Source organism: Copadichromis virginalis, linkage group LG11 (genome assembly GCF_057382275.1).
Source record: "Copadichromis virginalis isolate Kocher_CV1m ecotype Utaka linkage group LG11, C_Virginalis_male_GT1.1, whole genome shotgun sequence".
NCBI classification, from domain to species: domain Eukaryota; kingdom Metazoa; phylum Chordata; class Actinopteri; order Cichliformes; family Cichlidae; genus Copadichromis; species Copadichromis virginalis.
The window spans coordinates 29,301,624-29,320,980 of NC_140628.1; the positions used below are offsets into that span (position 1 = coordinate 29,301,624).

Consider the following 19,357-nt stretch of genomic DNA (forward strand, 5'->3'; position numbering starts at 1 on the left):
TAACAGTGTGTTCAAGAGACAAAACAGTGTGTACTGACAGAAATGCGTTCAAGGAGGAAAAGCGTGACTGATGTAGTAAAGACATATCCAGTTTAAAATATAACAGAGTACTGCTGGCATCATCTGCCTGTCATAACACTGCAAATGTCTAAGCTATTGATTACTGCTGGGAATAAGAAGCAGGCAATAAAATTTGTTTTGGTGTATCATCTGAACAAGGTGATAATGCACCAATTTCATACTGCAGCACATCTAAATGCTTTGGCGGTGTTACCGATATGGTTTCATACTATCAAATATTTGTTTGGTGTTAAATCCATCAAACAAATATTGATGTCTGCTCCATCAAGAGAATGTATGCCAATGTAAAATTGACCACCACACGAATTGGAAAACTATAACAGCTGTAATATTTTACAGGCCAAATGACCAACTTTAGCAGAAAAAAAGAGAAAGCGAAGGAGAATTTGATGTGCAATTATTTTAAACTGCATCATTAAAGCAGGTCTGTTATCTGTTTCTTTATTTTGTCATCTACATAATGTTGGCCAAAGTTTGAAATGGGATCAGCCAACAGCCCAGACTTCAGGCTGCTTTAAACTCTTAATTTCATACAGCTTTTCTGCTACTCTTTGCTATGAATGATGTCATTGACCACAGATATCTTTAATAAGGCCATCTCAGACACACGGTTCTGAGTGTGAGCGTAGATGACAAACACAGCTGCTTTTCCCATCTTCTGTCTATAAGAGGCAGCCAATCAGAACAAAGCTGACTAAAAAGGAAGAGAAAAAGACTTCAAATAGTTTGTTTCAAACAGCAAATGAAACAAACAAAGGTTAATAGGGACCATTTTGAACAATGATCATGCAAAGTTGCTATAGCTGAAACATGAAAGTCCCATTTTTAATGGGACTTTCATGTTTTTTTTAAAAACAGATCCAAGTATAACTGATATAAGTAATACTGAGGCAAAATAATTTTCTCCTCAGAAAAACTACATTATCTAGGAGGCACCAGTATACTCACCCTCTTTCTGGCTTGAGTTCTGGCTTAGTGCACCAGCCCACGACCATCTCTGCTGTCGGATTTCTGCCCACGTCTTCTTTGTTGACCTGTTGATGGCCGCCTGATACCGTTCCTGAAACAGATACCAGAACAGATATCAGTCTTTAGCATGTGAATTCATTTTAAGTCTATATGGAGGGATGGCATGTATGTCTGTGAACTGAGCAGCCTGAATCCTGTGTAGCTGATGAGTCCCTGACGAAAATCCTAAATCCCTAAATTGAAACTAGCAGCTGACCTAGTTCAGGTGCTCTCCCACAGACAGAGTGCATTGAAATTTCACCTTAAAATCTAGCAGTCATCACTTTCAAAGGTGCTGAAGCATCACATTACATGTATTGCTTTTCCAAACATACTTTGTTTTTCTCTAGTTTCTGTTTTTGTCTCTCCTCCAAGGCCGTTCGCCGCTTTTCCGCCTTGATCCGCTGCTCCTCGAGCTTCCTGCGTCGTTCCTCCAGCTGTTGCTCCCTGAGCTGCCGCGCCTTTTCCTCCTTCTCCAGCCACTGGGTCTTTTTGGCCGCTAAGAGAAGGCAGATAATATAGTCAGGAGAGAAGATATTTTCCAGTTGAGTGCTGAAAAAGTAAAGTCCTGTCTCCCTCCACTGTTCGATCAGAATAATATATAACACCCCAATTCTACTCTCTTTGAGAGTCACTACTTGGCATGTTGGGAGAAAAAAAAACAATAATCCCAACATTGAAGCAATCCCAAAATCAAGCAACTCTGATGTTTTAAATTACATAAAGCAGTTTTTGAAAAACAAATTTGGTCTTCGCATCAGACCTCTTTTTGAGTTTGGAAAAAATAAATTCAATACTGCATAAAACCAAATTAGATGGATGCAGGACTTCTGAACTGACATTTTTATGTCATCGTAATCGCATACAGCTTACACTTCAGCTTCAGTAAACCACACACTTTGATATGGAAATCTCCTCTTTGTCACAGAGCCATTCAAAAACAGCGTGAAGGAGGCTTTTGCAGCTGCCTCTGTGTACACAACTCTTCGTACTTCTTTAAACTACAAACCTCCACAAACAATCGGCTTTTCAAAGAAGTAAAGCTTTGCGCCCTGAAGCACTTGATGCACCAAAATCAACTGATAGTGGATTTCAGACTAGAGTGATGGATAATTGCAGAGGCACTGGAGGCTAGGGGATCTGAAATTTATAAAAGTTATACTGAGGCCCTGCATGTCAGCATCTTGCAGAAAACACTTCTAACTGCTGCAGTGCATATATCAGAGTTCGATGGCCCCGATTTGAGACGTACCTTAACTCTACCTTCCACGGACTTAAAGCTTTAGGGAACTTTAAGTAGAGCACAGTGGAAACTGTTTTATAATTCACCTATTGTGCAGTGATGAGACGAGTAGGGGGAGGAAATAGATCCCAGCGCCTACAAATGCAGTTTTCCACATCCAGTTTTTCCTCCCTTCTCAGAAGGGAAACCTTTAGGTCACACAAGTGTTTCCACTCTTTCCATGCAAGTCAGGTCTGTGACATTTGATGGTTACGTTTTTAAATTTGATTCTCTCACAGTTGCAATGGTTCTTCAGAATATAGGTGTGGGTTGCAGGAGGAAATGAGCTGGATACTGGCTGGGGTCTTGACGGTTACAGTGTACCAGAGTGACACTGACATTCCTCAACTCTCTCCTGACAGTGATCAGCGCTGACAAGCAGCATCTAGACCTGCTACAGTATGGCCATTAAATAGTCATTGCCAAAGGGCTGCGCTAACCCTGGTACATTAAGTATTTATACCTCCTCACCAAAGATGGACAGGGTATGAGAGTAGCATCTATCTATGCAACTATAACAGAACAAATCCAATAGCAGATGAGCTCGTATATGTAGATTTTTTTTCTACTTATACCTCTGCTACTAGAAATGGTTCTGGCGATATAAGATCCCTTAAGCTGATATTGTAAACACAAGCTTTAGCAGGATCGCATCTTTTATCCCAAGCTGGCTGAGAGTATTAGATCAGACCCCTACCATCTGGCGTACCACGGTGATCACCCAATTAGACTGATCCACAGTATGAAGTCTGCTGACCTCATCTTACTGCAATCCAACACAAATTTGGATTAGACAGCAAAGCTTTACAGAAAGTACGAGTGTGACAACAACTAGCTTTAAAAAAAGAACTGCGTTGTGTGACTTTCACGCAAGTATCGCGGTGCGTACAGGCTGGGTGATATACAACTCGGCTCAGTATCTGAACACTAATTTACATATTTTCCCTTTTAAGAACATTTTGAACTTTTTTTGTCCTGTTTGGCAACAAAGTTGTTTATATATAATTTCACAGCCAAGATAAATTCGGCAGCAAACCATCAATTCATCCAGTAAGATGATTATCATGGTGGTTTTGTGGCTTGGTGTTTGTACTTTTTTTTTTTTTTTTAATCCAAAGAGTTTTGTGGTGACTGCTGTTAGAACGTGGATAAACAACAGTCAGTGTAAGGGCGGGCTTCTCGTCACCCACAACTTCCTGTTAAGTAACAGGGTTTTCACACATAAATGATGATTTAGTGAGTACATGATTTTTGTTTAAGTCATATTTATGATGTTCAGAGAAAGGGAGGATGAAATTTTAAATTTTTGTCACAGGAAAAGAGGAGGATTAAAACAAGAAACATGGGGATTAAATAAATGAAAAGGCTCTAGGGCTGGGTTTTATTACCAAAAGTCAATATGCAAGTTTTGTCTTTGCAGCACTTAACTTGATTTTTTTTTTTTTTTAAGTGTAATTATGCTTTAAAATTTACAAAAAAGCTTTATTTTTGTTACACTATTACTGAAACAGTAGTCATTATTCTACATGCTGCTTCTCTTTATAGGCAGGATAATTGAGCTTTTGGTGCATTCCCCAGCTCTAGCTTTTACTACTGAACTTTATTAAGCTGAAACTGAATGATCAAAAGGGGTATTCATTGGCACCACCACCACCACCACCACCACCACCACCACAAAAACACAGGTGAGTGGCTTACCTTGCAACTTGCTGAGCTCTTCTGCAGGAGTAAAGGGTGAGAGAAAAGATAGAGGCAGCTGTCAATCATGCAAAGCAGTGCATGGCAAGTAGGCAAGTGATAATGTGAGAGCCACGTGTTAAACAAAAAGAGAGACAACTCATAGGTGCTGAGAGAGCTGTGACATTTCTTGAAAATGCATCAGTGTAAGTTGGGGCACTTTCTCGGCTTTCACAACTCGTCATAAGTTATAAAAGTTATAAAATATTCAGCCCCATCAACGTGTACGTTTTTGTCATTCGTGCAGCATTTTTGAACAATGTAATGTGTATCAGTTGAGCTAAAGCAATGATTTTGTTCATACAAAAACAATAAATAAGCGTCTTGATAGTGCTCAAGACTGTTTCAGCATGCATGCAGAAAACAGATGCTCACTTGTCTCTGGTAAAATGGTGGCTTGGCTTTTACTGATTTTGGCCCATTTTCTGTAGAAGTCCAAACTACCTTTTTATCCTCTCCAAGTGTCTGTGTGTATAATGTTGAGCATGCCTTTTGCAGCCTAAAGCCAACCCAGTAGCCAATCAACTGCTAACAACCTCCTCCACCCTAACACCAGGTGGAGCTCTCTATCCATTTAAAAGAAATGGCCTCCCACCCCTGGTTTTTACTTACCTAGATATTTCGCTTTCTCCTCTCGCCGCTCTTTTGCAAGCTTCTGCCTGTCTTCTGACTTCATGGCATCTAAGATTAGAATGAAGGCAGAAGAAAAGAGGATTAATGATAGGTATCACCTTGCATCATCCAAACTGATTAAATCATCTCCAGACACTTTATATATTGGAAATTGTGGTTATTATATAGCGTTTTTCTACTCTACTTGGGGACTCAAAATGCTTTATCCAGCATGTCTTATTCACCCATTCTCTCTCTCTCCCTCACACACACACACACACACACACACACACACACACACACACACACACACACACACACACACACACACACACACACACTGAATCATTCAGTATCTGCAGATTTCTAGCATTGCATCTCCCAGTACTTAAAATGATACCTATTTGAAACACACCTACTAAGATATCAGTTAAAGCCGACTAGTCAAGGGCACCTTTTGAAGATATAGAGAATACATCATTTAATCATAAGTTCTACAATCTTCTAAAAGCCCCACAGAAAACCACTCCATGTCAAACCATCCTCAGCTGCAAACTGACTTGAGGCATCAATGATGCATCTGACCTCATATAAATAGAAATGCAGTAAATGCCTTCTTCACTGCTATAAAGTCATTGCAGCGATGGCTTTTTAATCTCTAAATGGCTCCACAAGAAAATCCATGGCATAATGCATTGACAGGAAACTTACTGACTGACTGACTAATATCACAATTTCAACACTAATGCACAACCTAGGGCTACAGATAATGTGTATTCTATTATCTAGATTAAGATACAACAGGAAAAAATTAAGAAAATTCTGCCAGCAAGCCAATCCCATCAAAATAGAAGCAGTAGCATGTGGCAAATACCAGAAATCTCGTAGTGTGGGTGACTTGAATATGTTATAACTAAATTATATAAACATAGCTTTCTGACACAGTAATTTAAATTTTGGGCATGTCTAGTGAAAAATGCTCAAACAAGCCAAAGGCACACTTTGTCTTGGTATGTGAGCCTAAGAATATATCAATAAAGATCATTTACAACTAACAAAAACAGTCAGTGGAACAGTGTGTTGAGATGTGGTTGGTAACCCATATTAAATTAACACTTATAGTTGATGTTAAAACAGATTTTAATTGGGGAAAGGTTAATTATTTTTTTCTGTAATTGCATGTTTTTTTCTCAACAGTATGTATGCAACTCATTTCTGCAGACTTACTCCAAATGAATTACTGTGAAATACCATTTCTACCACAGCCAACATACCCTAGTACCACCCACTGAGAACAGTGACACGGAAGGCATTCTTGAGCCTTTAGTCTACATCATCCTCCTCGATCTTTACGGTCCAGATGTTCAGCATCAATCACAGCAACATCGAATAGGGGGAGGTGTGAATCATGAAGACGAAAACAATCTGCCATGCAGCCTCCCCTAAGAACAACTCCTGACCTACATTGATATTTATAGTATGTTGGAAATGCCATGTGCGTGCCCTTGGTAAGTGTTACTTGCTGATGTTCGCAACTCACCACCATGTTAATCATAAAGTCAAATGTACAAGGTGTCCAAGAGGAAAACAGACTGGCCTAGAAAATACTACGAGGTGCGGCATCTGAGTTTCAGACTGTTCACGCTTGCTCTTAAAATGTCAGTTCTGTTATTTCTTTGGCTCCGATCTTTACAAATGGAGCAGCACAGGATATACGGATTACTGGGGTAGTAGTCAGGATGCAAGAAAATGAGCATGCTTAAGAGACTTTCACTAAGATAACAATTTGGCCTTTGCCACCATTAACATCTGGCATAATCACAACACTGAAACAAACATTGCAAGAAGCGACGCAACCAGAATCTTTTGGACAGAAGTCAGACTGAACCGTCTAGCAAAACTGTTTAAACAGCAAAGGCAGTTTCCTTAAAGAGTCATTTGCATGATAGCTGTGTGTAAGGTGCACACCTTACATAAAGTTGGGAGACCCAGGACAGGGCAAACTTTGGCAAATAAACCAAGAACTCTCAATGAGGTATCCAGCTGTGCAGTATTTTCTAAGATTGGGAGACACCTGGAACTTGTGGGGGTGTAGTCCTGTCACTTTACTCTAAGAGAATAAAGATCATGACCACAGTAAAATGTTATTAGCTGAAAAATAAAAAGAAATAAGGTTGGGGTTTTTTTTTTTTTAAGAGAAAGGCACTTCTTGTACAGAGTCCTAGTGGAACAACTACAGTGCAAACGGCACGTAAACCTCAATGCCTTCTTGGAAAAACTCTTTGAAATGGAAATTTCAATATAGGTTCCATCTGCAGACCGTTCATTGGAGATTAGTGCATAGCAGTGATCACCAATAGCTATCCACTTACCAAAAGCTAATTTGTTCATATTCTGCAGGCTAAGCTGTTCTCACATAACATAACATCCTGTGCAGCGACTGTTCCAACACATAAAGATAACCTGCAGCAGCACTATTGGATTTTGCTTTGTGTCTGAAAGCCTGTGGTCACTGTGACTCCAATACTGGCCAAAGAGAGTTGAGTTCACTCCAACTTAATGCAAAAGTGTAATTATACCATTACCAGTCAGCCAAATTCAGCCTCCATTAATTTTAAGCAGCTAAATGCTATCTAAGGAACACCTCAAAAGATAAAATCTTTCATTTTTGCTCACCTCGTTTTGACTTGAGGGCTGGTGATGCTGGTGACGCAGGTGATCGAGAGATAATGTCAGATTTTGAAGGGGTCGTCCGTCTTCGGTCTGTATCTTTCTTAGCTGGAGAATCCATCCTCTCGGTGTTGTCCGTCTTCAAAGGACTGCTTTCCCCCTCTGGATCAGGTCTCACAGGGTTTGTGTTTAGAACTGGGCAGGGAGCTGGTGGAACAGAAAAATACAAAATAAATTTAAGTTAGTAAATGAAGAGCCAAAAGGTAACAGGAATCCGTAACTCAACCTGTTTATCTTCATTCCATGTACTACTGAGCCTACGAAGTAGTTCAGTGTGCATGATGTAAATTTCTTGAAGTGTGAGGTGGAGCCGACTGATGGGAGAGGATCTTTAAGAACAACATTCTCACCACCGAAAGAAAATAATCCAACTGAACACTGCAAAAGTAATGAGTGAGATGTCTCTGTTTCTGTACAAAATTCTTCCAAAGACTGAAAAATATTATCAATTGCAGAGATTGCACCATTTGTCAAGAAGCACGAGATGATAAGTCCAAAGCCTCCTTTTCTGTCTCTACACATAATAGCATTTCTACTGTGCTACCGATTTATTGACAGACTGGCCTGTACAAATAGCCTGAGTCTCTGGCAGAGCAAAACACTGTAATTGCTTTTTGGCATCCTGACGATTCTATTGAGTCACTGGAAAACAAAATCAGAGTAATCATCTATCCAAAAATGGTTAAACTTCCTGTTTTTAATGAAAACGACTCAGGAGCACACAGTTTAGGTTCAGCAGTCATCTGTAGATTTTTTTTTTTGGGGAAGGGGGCTGGGGTGGCCTTTTAGGGCGGCAGCTTCACTAATAGCACTATGACTCACATTTGGCAGGCTGCTGAACTTGAATCTCTAACTCAAACATTAGTTTGCCCAGGCTTTGACGGTCAAACAAAGATCCTCATGGCAGGGACACTTGGCTTTGTCCACTCAGCACTGTATCCCTGCACTCCCCGTGGAACCATGTTGGGGAACAGTGTTTTCTGTATAGTGTCTGAAGGTACACACTGGGGCAACATGCTGTAAATTATTCAGACTTATCCAAAAACAGCACAGACAGTTGGGGGCTGTCACACAAAGACAGTGAGTGCGCTGAAGATTTACTATAGAAATGCTGTGCTGTTCAACAGTTTGCACAGAAAAGGAACAATCAGCAGCGAGGCCAATTCTGTGCAGCTTCAAAGGGAATTGATCAATTTTTGTGTAAACTGTACAGTGTGCCTCTTAAGCCTTAAACGGACTGTGGAACTCAATGCGCGCACACACACACGTCTGTACGTCTGCTGCCTTGTCCATAAAAACCTGAAAACAGTCTGTATGGATGAGTGTCATCCAAGAGCGTTGGTCAACCTTCAACTACTGCAACTGCAGACACTTGGTAGAATTCAAAAAGTAATAAAGACATGGGGCAGAGGTTGTCTGAACTCTGCTTGGCACATAGGCTATGTAAGCAATCTGGGAAATGAAGCCTGTTGCTGATGAACCTGAACTGCACAAAGGCTGACAGGCAGTAAGAGTCTATGAAAGAGTTCAGCTGGGAGACAAGACAATGCAATTTCATTGTCAGAGCATGCCACTATTAAATAAGCATTCCTCGGGCAGTGATGTGCTGTGACAGAGAGGGGCCATTGTTGTGGTCTCTGCATAGCAACGGGACAGCAGCCAAAACACTGCAATGACAGTGAGAGCGGAAAGGAAGAGGGGGATGGTGGTGAGATAGGCGGAACGTAGACGATGAGCACTAAAATCTGTTCGGTGCAAGCCTGCGTAAAAAAGGAAATTACGCAATGTAATACAACAAGAAGGGATATTTTTACTGGATTTGGTCAGGTTAAATCATTCAGATTATGTCTTTGCACAGAAAACTATTCTTGTGATTTAGTAATCAAACCCTGCTACATTTTTTTGCTACACAGAACCTCAGGTGTTGCACCACTGTGAAGTCTCAGGTGATGACGTGAAGTCTCAGGTGATGACTCACACAAACCTTATCTTGGAATTTATCATCTGGCCCTTTTTTCTCACACATCCCAGAGGGCAGATATGACAGCTAGACTACCAAACGTGGCAGGAGCTGGTACAGCTCTAACATTATACTCTGTGAGCACTTTTCCATACACCTGGGAACTGGAACCACAAAGAACTAACTTGTAGGACTGTGTTTAGCTGGTGACAAGGTTACTGTACTGTACATTGGCAATGCTGAAGAGAGTGAGAACATAGAATACTCTGTTGTGTAGGTGGTAGTGACAACGAATAGGAATGAAACCTGAGGTAGAAAAACTGGATGGGAGTTGAGGGAGAGGACTGCTGCTGTGTATCAAGAGACTGAAACAAGGGTTGATTGATACAGCGCTCCTTCTGTACATAGTTTTTGTAGCCCTGCCATTTCTTCTTTGAACCCCATTTGTTCAGTTTTCTCAAATTTAAGGATACTGCACTCTCTGTCAAGATATGTGAAATTTGTGGCTAATAGCTCTTGGGAATCATCTTAATAGTGCAAAAATGCTATTTTATCCCCATCACACCATTTTTTGTACATTCAAATAAAGAAATGGAAACAAATTATGTGTTTTTGTCAAAGGGTGGTAGTTGTAATTGGTGTACACCCAACACTGCTTCATCCCTTGAGTTGGGTGCCTTTTTATGCTTGAATGATTGAGTCAGTAAAGCTAACTCACAAAGTAAAGCTGCATATTTGATTTGGTAGATTTTTATGCTGCATGTCCTCCCTTATGCAACCCCCAAGATATTCATCTCTCCGTCTGGGATCGAACCATGGGGTTTTTTGGGGTTTTTTTTGCAAGGACTGGCCTGAAAATTAGTAAAAATAAAAAAATAAAAAATAAAAAGCAGCCTATGTCCAAAGAAAACTTTAAAGGTTTTTCAGAAAGCTTGAGTAAGTATTGCTCAAGGGCACTGAACAGATAACAAGAAACCTTGGCTTCTTGGAAATAAAATATATAGAAATGAGGGTTAACAGAGTTTTGCACCGTACTGTATATGTCGATGGTTCTGCACTAATTCACTCTGTCAAAACTGCATATAAACACAGGGGACACAAAGCCAGGAACCAAGGATGCACACAATGAATTGTGAAGCGGTGCACAGAGTGTCGGCACAAGTTTGTTCACAAGTATCCTCCACTTATCACCTTCAACATAAAAATGTCAAAGACGTCTGCTAAGTTAGTAGTTACGTATTTGCTCTAATTTACGGACTATTGCATGTCTTTAGCTGACAGTAATGGGTGCCGGTGCATTTGGAAAGCTGTCCATGCAGTGACCCCTAAAAGCAAACACGACGGGGACACACTAATGTGGTGCTTTGAACAGGATGCTTGAGTAATATTTGCACAGATGAGCTAAATGCAATGACGAAACGCATGGCACTAATCTAATTCTGCGGTTTACGAATTCGGTGTTGTAAATGTTCTGAAACTGGCTTGAGCGAAGCTAATGAAATTATCTAGCTCTTGCACAATGAAATGTTCTCATTTGGAGCATTTATATGTGAAATCATTGCCAAAAGACAATTATCCACTTAATTCTATTACATTATGACTCACGTCATGGTGTCTTCAGAACTGTTATTTCGAAGAGGCGACATAGGTAAATGTGCCTTTTTTTTTTTTACTTTTCAACGGCAAATGTTGAGATAAGGATGTCTTAAAAAGAAAAATAAATAAAATACAAAGTTGTGTTTAATGGCCAAATCATTGCATTAGGGCTGCTCGATTATGGCAAAAATGATAATCACGATTATTTTCACTGAAATTGAGATCGCGATTATTTGACGATATTTATTTAACCCTTTAAGACCTACTATAGAACCAAGTCCGCCAGAGCTTATATTATTTTTTTTACATGTTGTAGTGCCATTTGTGGGAGCATTTCAAGTTGCTAAATAACTGTTATAGCCCATATTTTAATAATATGTATGCATTAAGTCCATAGTAACTACATTAATTGCAAAAAAGTGCAATAAACTACAAAAAAATTTATATCGTTTTTGTTTTTTGTTTTTTACATATATTTCTACTTGGAGAAATTTAAGAGGTTTATCCCTCAAAACTTTAAATACAAAAAAGTTGCAAAAAATAGTTTACAACAACAGGAAATTTATTTTGAGTGTCTTCATAGTTTTATTTTGGAGATACACCAATTTTTATATACTGCAGGAAAAACAAAAAAAACAATCCTATGATGCAAATTTGCAAAGAAAACAGCAGGTGCATCAAAATAAACTATTTCCAGCAGTGCAATTTGAGTTCTAAGCATCCCAGAAACTATTCAGAAAAGTCAAACATGACCAGTATAGGCTTTTAAGGCCTACAAGTAAAAAACTACATTTCCGCGAAAATGACGTCACTTCCGGTTTCGGCCAGGAAATGGCGGACATGCGACAGTTCGTGCTGACGTCTGTTTCACTGTGGGAAGTGTTACGAACAGCTGATCGGATCGGCAAAGCGTGTTTCTGGAGCAGAGGCGGAGCCAGACATTTGAAACACCCGGGGCTTAGCCCAAAGAGTAGTATGCATGTGGGATTTTTTTTTTTTTTTTTGGGGGGGGGGGGAGGGGGGGGGTGTAGAAATGACTAAAAGATTAATAGGCTCTGTTCAAAAAAGAATGACTTCATATAGGGAAAAATATATATCACATGTGCAGGACACCTTAAACTAGTTTTTTAATTAAGCAGCAAGGCAGAACAAGGTCAGGGCTGTATCAAGACACGAGGACTAAACCCCAATTCAACCAGACCCAGAACTGATCCAGAATTAAAACAGGACTACAACAGTTCAAAATCAGGACTACTGAGGACTTAACCAAGACAGAACCAGAATCAGAACTAGATGATAGCACTAAAAATCATCATAGACCTGCACTACACTTATTTTTTAATTCTACCAAAGTCCACTATTTAGATTGAGAAAAGTTTATATAATTATTTAGCCTTGTTGTGCAAACAAGCCTGCAGAACTTAATAAATACAGAATTTGAAAAATAACAAACCTAAAAAGAAACACTAGGTACGAGATACATGAGGACCTATGATACGGTGATACTTTTGGTAAACAACCATTTGACTAACATGTGTGTCTCACCTGCTCTTGTTCATCTGTTCTGTCCTCGTTCTCCTCTCTCTCCCTCTTTGTGCTGACAATCATCAAACATACAGTTGAAACCAGATATTTACTCTTCAGATAAAAACACTTTTTTAATTGTAACATCAAATCAGACTAAATGTTTATTTTTTTAGATTGATAAATATAAAAACATATTTGTTAACTTTAAGAGTAAAGAGAGAAACTATCTGTATTTCTTAATTGCAAATGGCACCAAATTGTATTCAAACTTGAGCCACATTTATGGAGCTCCACAGTTCTTTTCCTGGTGTTTTGGTTGATATCTCTTGATTTTCCCATGTCAAAGAAACAGGCTCTGTGTTTTGCCTTATATGCATCCACAGCTGTGCCACCAATTTACTCACATGGACTCTACTAACCTATCAGAAGCTTCTTCAGCTCAGAATGGAATCGTCTGGAGTTTTCTTATTAATTAACAATAAATTTAGTGTACATGTACTCCTAAATTTGATGAAAGTGATAAAAAGAGCTCTGTCTCTCTTTATTCTGAAATTTAACTAATTCAAAATATATTTCAATATTTATCTAAAACAAAAATTTACTCTAAATTGATGTTGTACAGTAAAAATGTTTTATGTTTTCTCCCTAAAGTGTATGTAAATATCTGGTTACAAATGTGAATATCCTGCTGTGTACTGAAATCCCTCTTGTTTTGCATAGAAATATACTGAACAACATACAAAGCATAATATATAAAATAACATTTACCTGAGTTTTTTCTTTGAAAGAACCCTCGAATGTCCATTCTTATGTTTCAGTACATAACTGAAACCGATTTAGTCGGGGAGGGTAAGAACTGAAAATATGAAATAAACACACGTAAGCTAAGACTCTCTAAAAAAAAATAGCATTTGTTCGGCTTTTCATTTTGCCATTTGTTGATTCACTTGAAGAGCAAGTAACGTAATATTGGTCAAGTGATCAGTTTCATATCAATCTTTCGTGATGCACCGTCATATTTACATTATTTGTACGGTACGAATGATTTGCTTTGGTACCTGGTCAAACTTAAGCTCTCCTTAGTATGGCTGGCTCCGTCTCTCCAACAGCGCACTCACGGGCAGCAGCTGCCCCGCCCCCTCGCTCAGTCGCTTAGTGCCTGAGCTTGGATCATACCAATATCAGGGGGGGATTCACGCACAGTCGTAAATTCCCACAGTGTGCACTATGTGCTTCGAATATTGTGTGTACTTTTTGTTTTATACAGTTGTCAGCCAGGCATCTAACTATGAAAAAATTACACTCCAAAATACCCCGGGCTTCTGACAAAACAACCCGGGCTTAAGCCCCGTAAGCCACCCCCACGCTCCGCCCCTGTTCTGGAGTATTATGTTTTTGTTCCTGCAAGCGCTTTTTATGCAATTTTTGCAAAGCTTTATGTGGAAGGAAACCGTGACCGAGGACAAGCTGATGGCATAAGATGTAAGTACAACTCCTCCGGTTTCATATGCAAAACAAATTATTGCGCTAGCTTACGCGGTTCAGGTTCTACAGGGATTTAAAAATAGTTACACAAAACGGAGCATGCTGCTCTGACCGGATTTAAAGGGTTAACAATGACTTTAGAAAATAATATAAAATAGTGTGCAACACCACTGAAGTTTTTTTTTTTTTTTACCTCTCTTTTCAACCAACAGCAGTCACTCTCCTCTCCAAATAACTTCTGCTTAGCTTTCCGAGCTTCCCTCGGGTCCTCTTAATCAGCGGTCTCCAACCTTTTTTGCGCCACGGACCGGTTTATGCCCGACAATATTTTCACGGACCGGCCTTTAAGGTGTCGCGGATAAATGAGGGAGGGGCTAATAATCGGCTCTGTCATTTTTAATGATCGTTGAAAGCCCATATCGTAATCGTGATTAAAATTCGATTAATTGAGCAGCCCTACATTGCATTTCATATTTACTTCCATTTTAAACATCTTCCCAACTTTTTGGGGGACAATAACAGAGAGACTCTACCACCTAAGGTTGTTCTTAATTAACCTATAACTACACCCTCTCTGTATTTACGTGGCAGTTTCCAACAACCGAAAGCCATTAGACCACCTACTTGTCACTTACATTATTCATAAATCAATGCACATCAGCTTCCTCTGAGAGGCTGGAGTCTCCACCAAGAACAAACATGGAAAAACACTTTGGTCCATCTTATTATTGGAAGCGCAGAGAAAAAAAATACACAATGCTTGGGTCATTATTTCACAAGCCTGATAAAATCTCACACAGGATGCTGACTGCGGTGTGTACCTCTAGCATCTGTCAATGATTCAGCTTTGTAGTATGAGCATTCAACCCCACATAATATTTATCTTTATTTGTCTGATAATCCAAAATCTCTCATTGATTTTATCTGACAAATCTGGGGCTACAAAGAAAATCATGTTTAAGAGCAACAAAAAGACATAATGTCCTGGTGTGGATGCTTTGTTTTGTTCCCCTGCATATTATATGGGCATGAGAAAACCAAGAGACTAAAGTAAAGTGGGTCAGAGGCCGTTCGGGAATCTGTAGCACGCCATGTATGATTCGGTTGAACATACAGCTCAACCACATCTCTGTTACCCCCATCAGGTCTCCTCTGTGGCCTCTCTAGCTGCAGGTGTTGAAAAAAGCCTACTGCACCAAGCTGAAGCACATTTACATTTAAAAGTGACAGAATGGCACAAAGTATCTATAAGAATTGGCAAAAATGGTAAAGAAATCCCTGCAGAAGTGCGTGTATGCACGGATGCATAAGCACAGTGTGGGAGCAAAATGACAGGTTGAGAATCAGCAGGTAATTAGCAGAAACTCAGTCCCATTTTTCAGTTGGAACCACAGCATGAAACTTCAAATGTTGAGTTGGGAAAGCACAGAGCACAGCATCTAATGACGTCCATTGTACATTCACCCCCAAAGCACAATTACAAAGGAATTTAGCGCTTTACAGTCTGACTGAAGATATTGTGGGTAAAGGGCCAAGTTAAAACTGGGGCAACTGGTTCTACTGCCACACCAAATGTGATTAAGCATAAATCCAATTTCACAGCATATTACTTTGTTAGAGCAGGTGTATAAATACCCACGCCACAGAGCCCTTTTTCCACCTCCTAAACAGCCACATCATAAACTGCAATGCAGAAAAATCCTTCCAGGTTAATTATTTCAGTAACAACAGACTAGAAATAATTTCTTTGTTCAAACAATAAAAAATAACTATTGAGAAATGAAGCAGAGGTGAGAAAGGCTTGTCCTTGGAACAGCCCTTTGTATTTCAATGAAAATTCTTTTTTCTTAGCACAAATATAAAAACCACAGATTCTGACAGGCAGACATGTGTGTACTCTCAAATAATATACCACACAGCTGTTTATTTCTACCTGTTCTAACCTCACAGGGGAACTATGATCCAGGATAACAAAAAATTCTATGTAGCAAAGCAAAACACATGACTCACTATATGACAGAGTCAGCAAACTGCACAAACAACAGCACATTCTTATGGCAGCGACTGCTCAAGGAGGAATACTTTCGGCCAGGAAGAGCTGTAAAACATATAAATATGAAACTCTGGCAGGCACTCCTTTGTGAGAAATGCATCAAAGTAGTGGAAAGCTTTAAACATTTTCTTGTCATCCCAGAGCTCTGCCAAAGTTTTTGGCAAGACACAAATCAGAGTAAGAATATAATGGAAAATTTATGAAGCCAAGAGCTTTAATCCTATGTACATCCCTATTGTGCCAAACAGATAAGAAGAAAAAATGGCCAGTGTTAACACCACCTATAAAATGGACTAAAATACAAATAAATAAAACAACCATAGATAAAGAGAGTGGAAATGCAGCACATTCCCAGGAAAATGTAAATGTAAATGGGCCTACCAAGAGCCTTGGAGTATAAAATCAAAAGACTGGAAAGGGAAAGGGGCGGTAACAAAGGGGGGAGGGAGGGTATGGAAACAAGGAGAATGGATCTGCATCTCATTTAGGATGGGCCTGGGGAGTAATGAACTACCTCATTGCTTACTGCCTAACCCATCACCCCTTCACCCCGTTGTGTCCCTCCTGCACCGAATAGGATGATGTAAGAGGGCAAGGGGCCCAGACACACAGGAAGCCTAGTGTAAACAACAAGCACAGGCTCAAAGCCAGACCAGGCCCTGTGTGTGTGAGAACAAAGGTTTAAGTAGATGCGACTGCACCTTAGACTTTACTTATTTATAACTGAGGAAAGGCTCATTAATTAGGGGAAATTCCTTAAACAGCTATAGGCAGAAATCTAGAAAAGTAAAAATATAAATGGGGAAAAAAAATAAAGACAGTAGTCAGCCTTCCCTCAACTCACCATTCAAAGCCTCTGCAACCAGTCGAGCATGTGCATATGTAGGTATTTTACATGCACTAAAAACAGGTCCCTGTTCTTCTAGATGTAGGTCCTTTGCTAAGTATAAGTTTCTATATGGACTCTTTCATTTCCAACATGAATTATGAATTTTGTGATTTTTAACAAGCCCAATGCGTGACTCAGCAACAAAGTGCTGGCAGAAGATAGTTTGGTACATTTTTACTGGCTGATAAAACATGTGAATTTGATGTAATGGACAGACGATATGTCAATCTCTATTTATAAATGTGTGATAATGTGTTTCCATAACAACAGAAGAAAGGAAATGAATGAGGGGGGTGTAAGAATCAACTGTTGTTCTCAAGTTATTAATTGGTTGGTGTATACAGTGTTTTAAAAGTCTGTCGCATTTGAGCTAAAATCTTCAAACATATTTTTGTTTGCCCTACAGTGTAAAATACAAAGACTTTCAATCACATGATAGAAAACATAATATAGTGACATAAGCTGCACACTGACTCATCAGGATTTAGCTAATGTCTGCCTTATAAAAACAAAAAGTGGCCGTGCACACCAAGCAACAAGGCTCAAGACCGTTCAGATCACAGCATTCCTTCCCTGCATAGTAACTGGCCAGTGAATACTAATGTCTCCATCAATGACTGCAGCAGCGTTCATCCCATCACCTGGACTGGACCAACAACAATGCCCGGCATTTAGTTGCTGCTCTCCCCTGCACCAGTGTATGTGCCAAAACTACCGCGCTGATGAAAGGCTCCGCTTATCTGAACCAGCAGCGGATCCCTAGGGATCCCGCATCTGCTGCTGCCACCAACATGCTCCAACATACACACAGGACTAACAAAAACGGTCCAACCAGAGGTGGGACAAAGTGTCAAGCATCTCTACACTAAACTAAACTGCTCTGAAGGACAGCAGAGGACACGGAGGTTGTGCAAAACGCTTTAATAACTGGAAGCAGTAAAGAATGCCAGTCAGGAGTGCCTGACTGGCATTCTTTACCAGCTTTACATCCCATTTGGGAGTTAGGAAATGGTTTCAATGACTGCGTTTTTCCTTGTTCCCTATCACACTCCAGGACCAGGTTTAGTCAGAAGAGGTTAGGAACAATTTGTCACAGTTTTAGCTTGATCTTTGGGGAATTTAATTATTCCTTGACCCCAATTACTCTAATATTATTATGCCAAAGCCTATTAACAAGAAGAACAATGCTTCACTGTGCCTTCAAGGGCAACAGAGTCAAAATTTATAATGGATTCTTATGACTGACTACATGTCGTTGGCATTTTTACTAGATAGAAACATACAGTAGATTTCAATAGCCTGTGGTTAGCCAGGTAGGATGTCATAAAGTTTATTTGACTCCTCAATGCCACCATGGAAGCTTCTGTAATATGCATTTCTCTAATTTTCTATTTCTGTCACAACCTAATTTCAGTTTCTTTGTACAAGACTCCAGAATTAACACTAATTTGGAAATATAATAAAGACCAAACTGGTTCTAGCTGTTTGAAGAAGTACTGGTGCTTTAGAAACATCCCTAGGAACAATAAATAGGTACAGACAATATAATTGGTGACAGCAGTGCTGTGGACATTTCATAATAGCCTTGACTATGTGTCCTTTAAAATGTAGCTCACAGAGCAGTTTGTCATTTTGTTGCAATATGCCTATTTTTGTAAACATTACCTAAAGTAAAAATCATCCCAAGCAGTAATCTTATGACCATCCAACACACAATTACATCCAAAAGTTGTCATTAACTGGATTTTTGTCTCCCCACATAAGACCCGCAACTTCTTTGCTGGCTACAAGGTCCACTCTTGGGTTTCATAATCACAGGTAACTTCTTAAGAAGAGGCAAACATCATTACAATACTTTCATCCCCAGAGGCCTGCATTGATCTTACAGTATTTTAAAATGTTGCATTTATTTAGAAAGTAAGCACTTTTCTTTTAATACAAATACAAAAAAAGTTCTGATTACATGAAATACGGTGAAAATCAGGAAACTGTAGGGAGACCAAGATGTGTTTACACTATACGAGGTATGCCCTTTAGCTGAAGAGAGACTGATCTAATATTAGCAGATAGGTCTGGTGACTGGACGAATAAAGGGCATGGAGCAGTCTTGTCTGGGATATTTTCAGAGCAGTAGAGTGGTATGAACAAGCAATACAATCCAAATCAAGACTTCCCTCTACTCGTCCTTCCTCTAGTGTACCAGAGAGAAGGGTGGTACAGCTCACTAATAATAAATTTAGGCTCCAGCACTGCCGCATCAGCTTCCTTCTAGAATCTTACAGTCAAGGCTAAAAGACAGGAGGTGGTTTGGGAATGCAGATGCATTCCAAGTAGCACTTTTTTGTGTTCCATTTTGTTTCTTAATGCATTGCATGAAGGTGCATTCAGTTTGTTGAA

General features: G+C 39.6%; 1 protein-coding gene across 4 annotated transcripts in view; it reads right to left on the reverse strand.

Moving 5' to 3' along the window:
* Nucleotides 1–19,357, reverse strand: part of map7d1a (MAP7 domain containing 1a) — a 41,340-nt gene that overhangs the window by 14,687 nt on the left and 7,296 nt on the right. For 2 of the 4 annotated variants that reach the window (XM_085471887.1, XM_085471885.1), the window contains exons 2-6: nucleotides 7,397–7,597; nucleotides 4,721–4,789; nucleotides 4,070–4,090; nucleotides 1,425–1,588; nucleotides 1,030–1,141 (exon numbers count right to left, since the gene is read on the reverse strand). In XM_085471887.1, coding sequence (XP_085328013.1) covers nucleotides 1,030–1,141; nucleotides 1,425–1,588; nucleotides 4,070–4,090; nucleotides 4,721–4,789; nucleotides 7,397–7,597 — 567 coding nt within the window. The remainder of the gene's footprint in view (nucleotides 1–1,029; nucleotides 1,142–1,424; nucleotides 1,589–4,069; nucleotides 4,091–4,720; nucleotides 4,790–7,396; nucleotides 7,598–19,357) is intronic. The other 2 variants (XM_085471888.1, XM_085471886.1) reach the window with 1 other exon arrangement.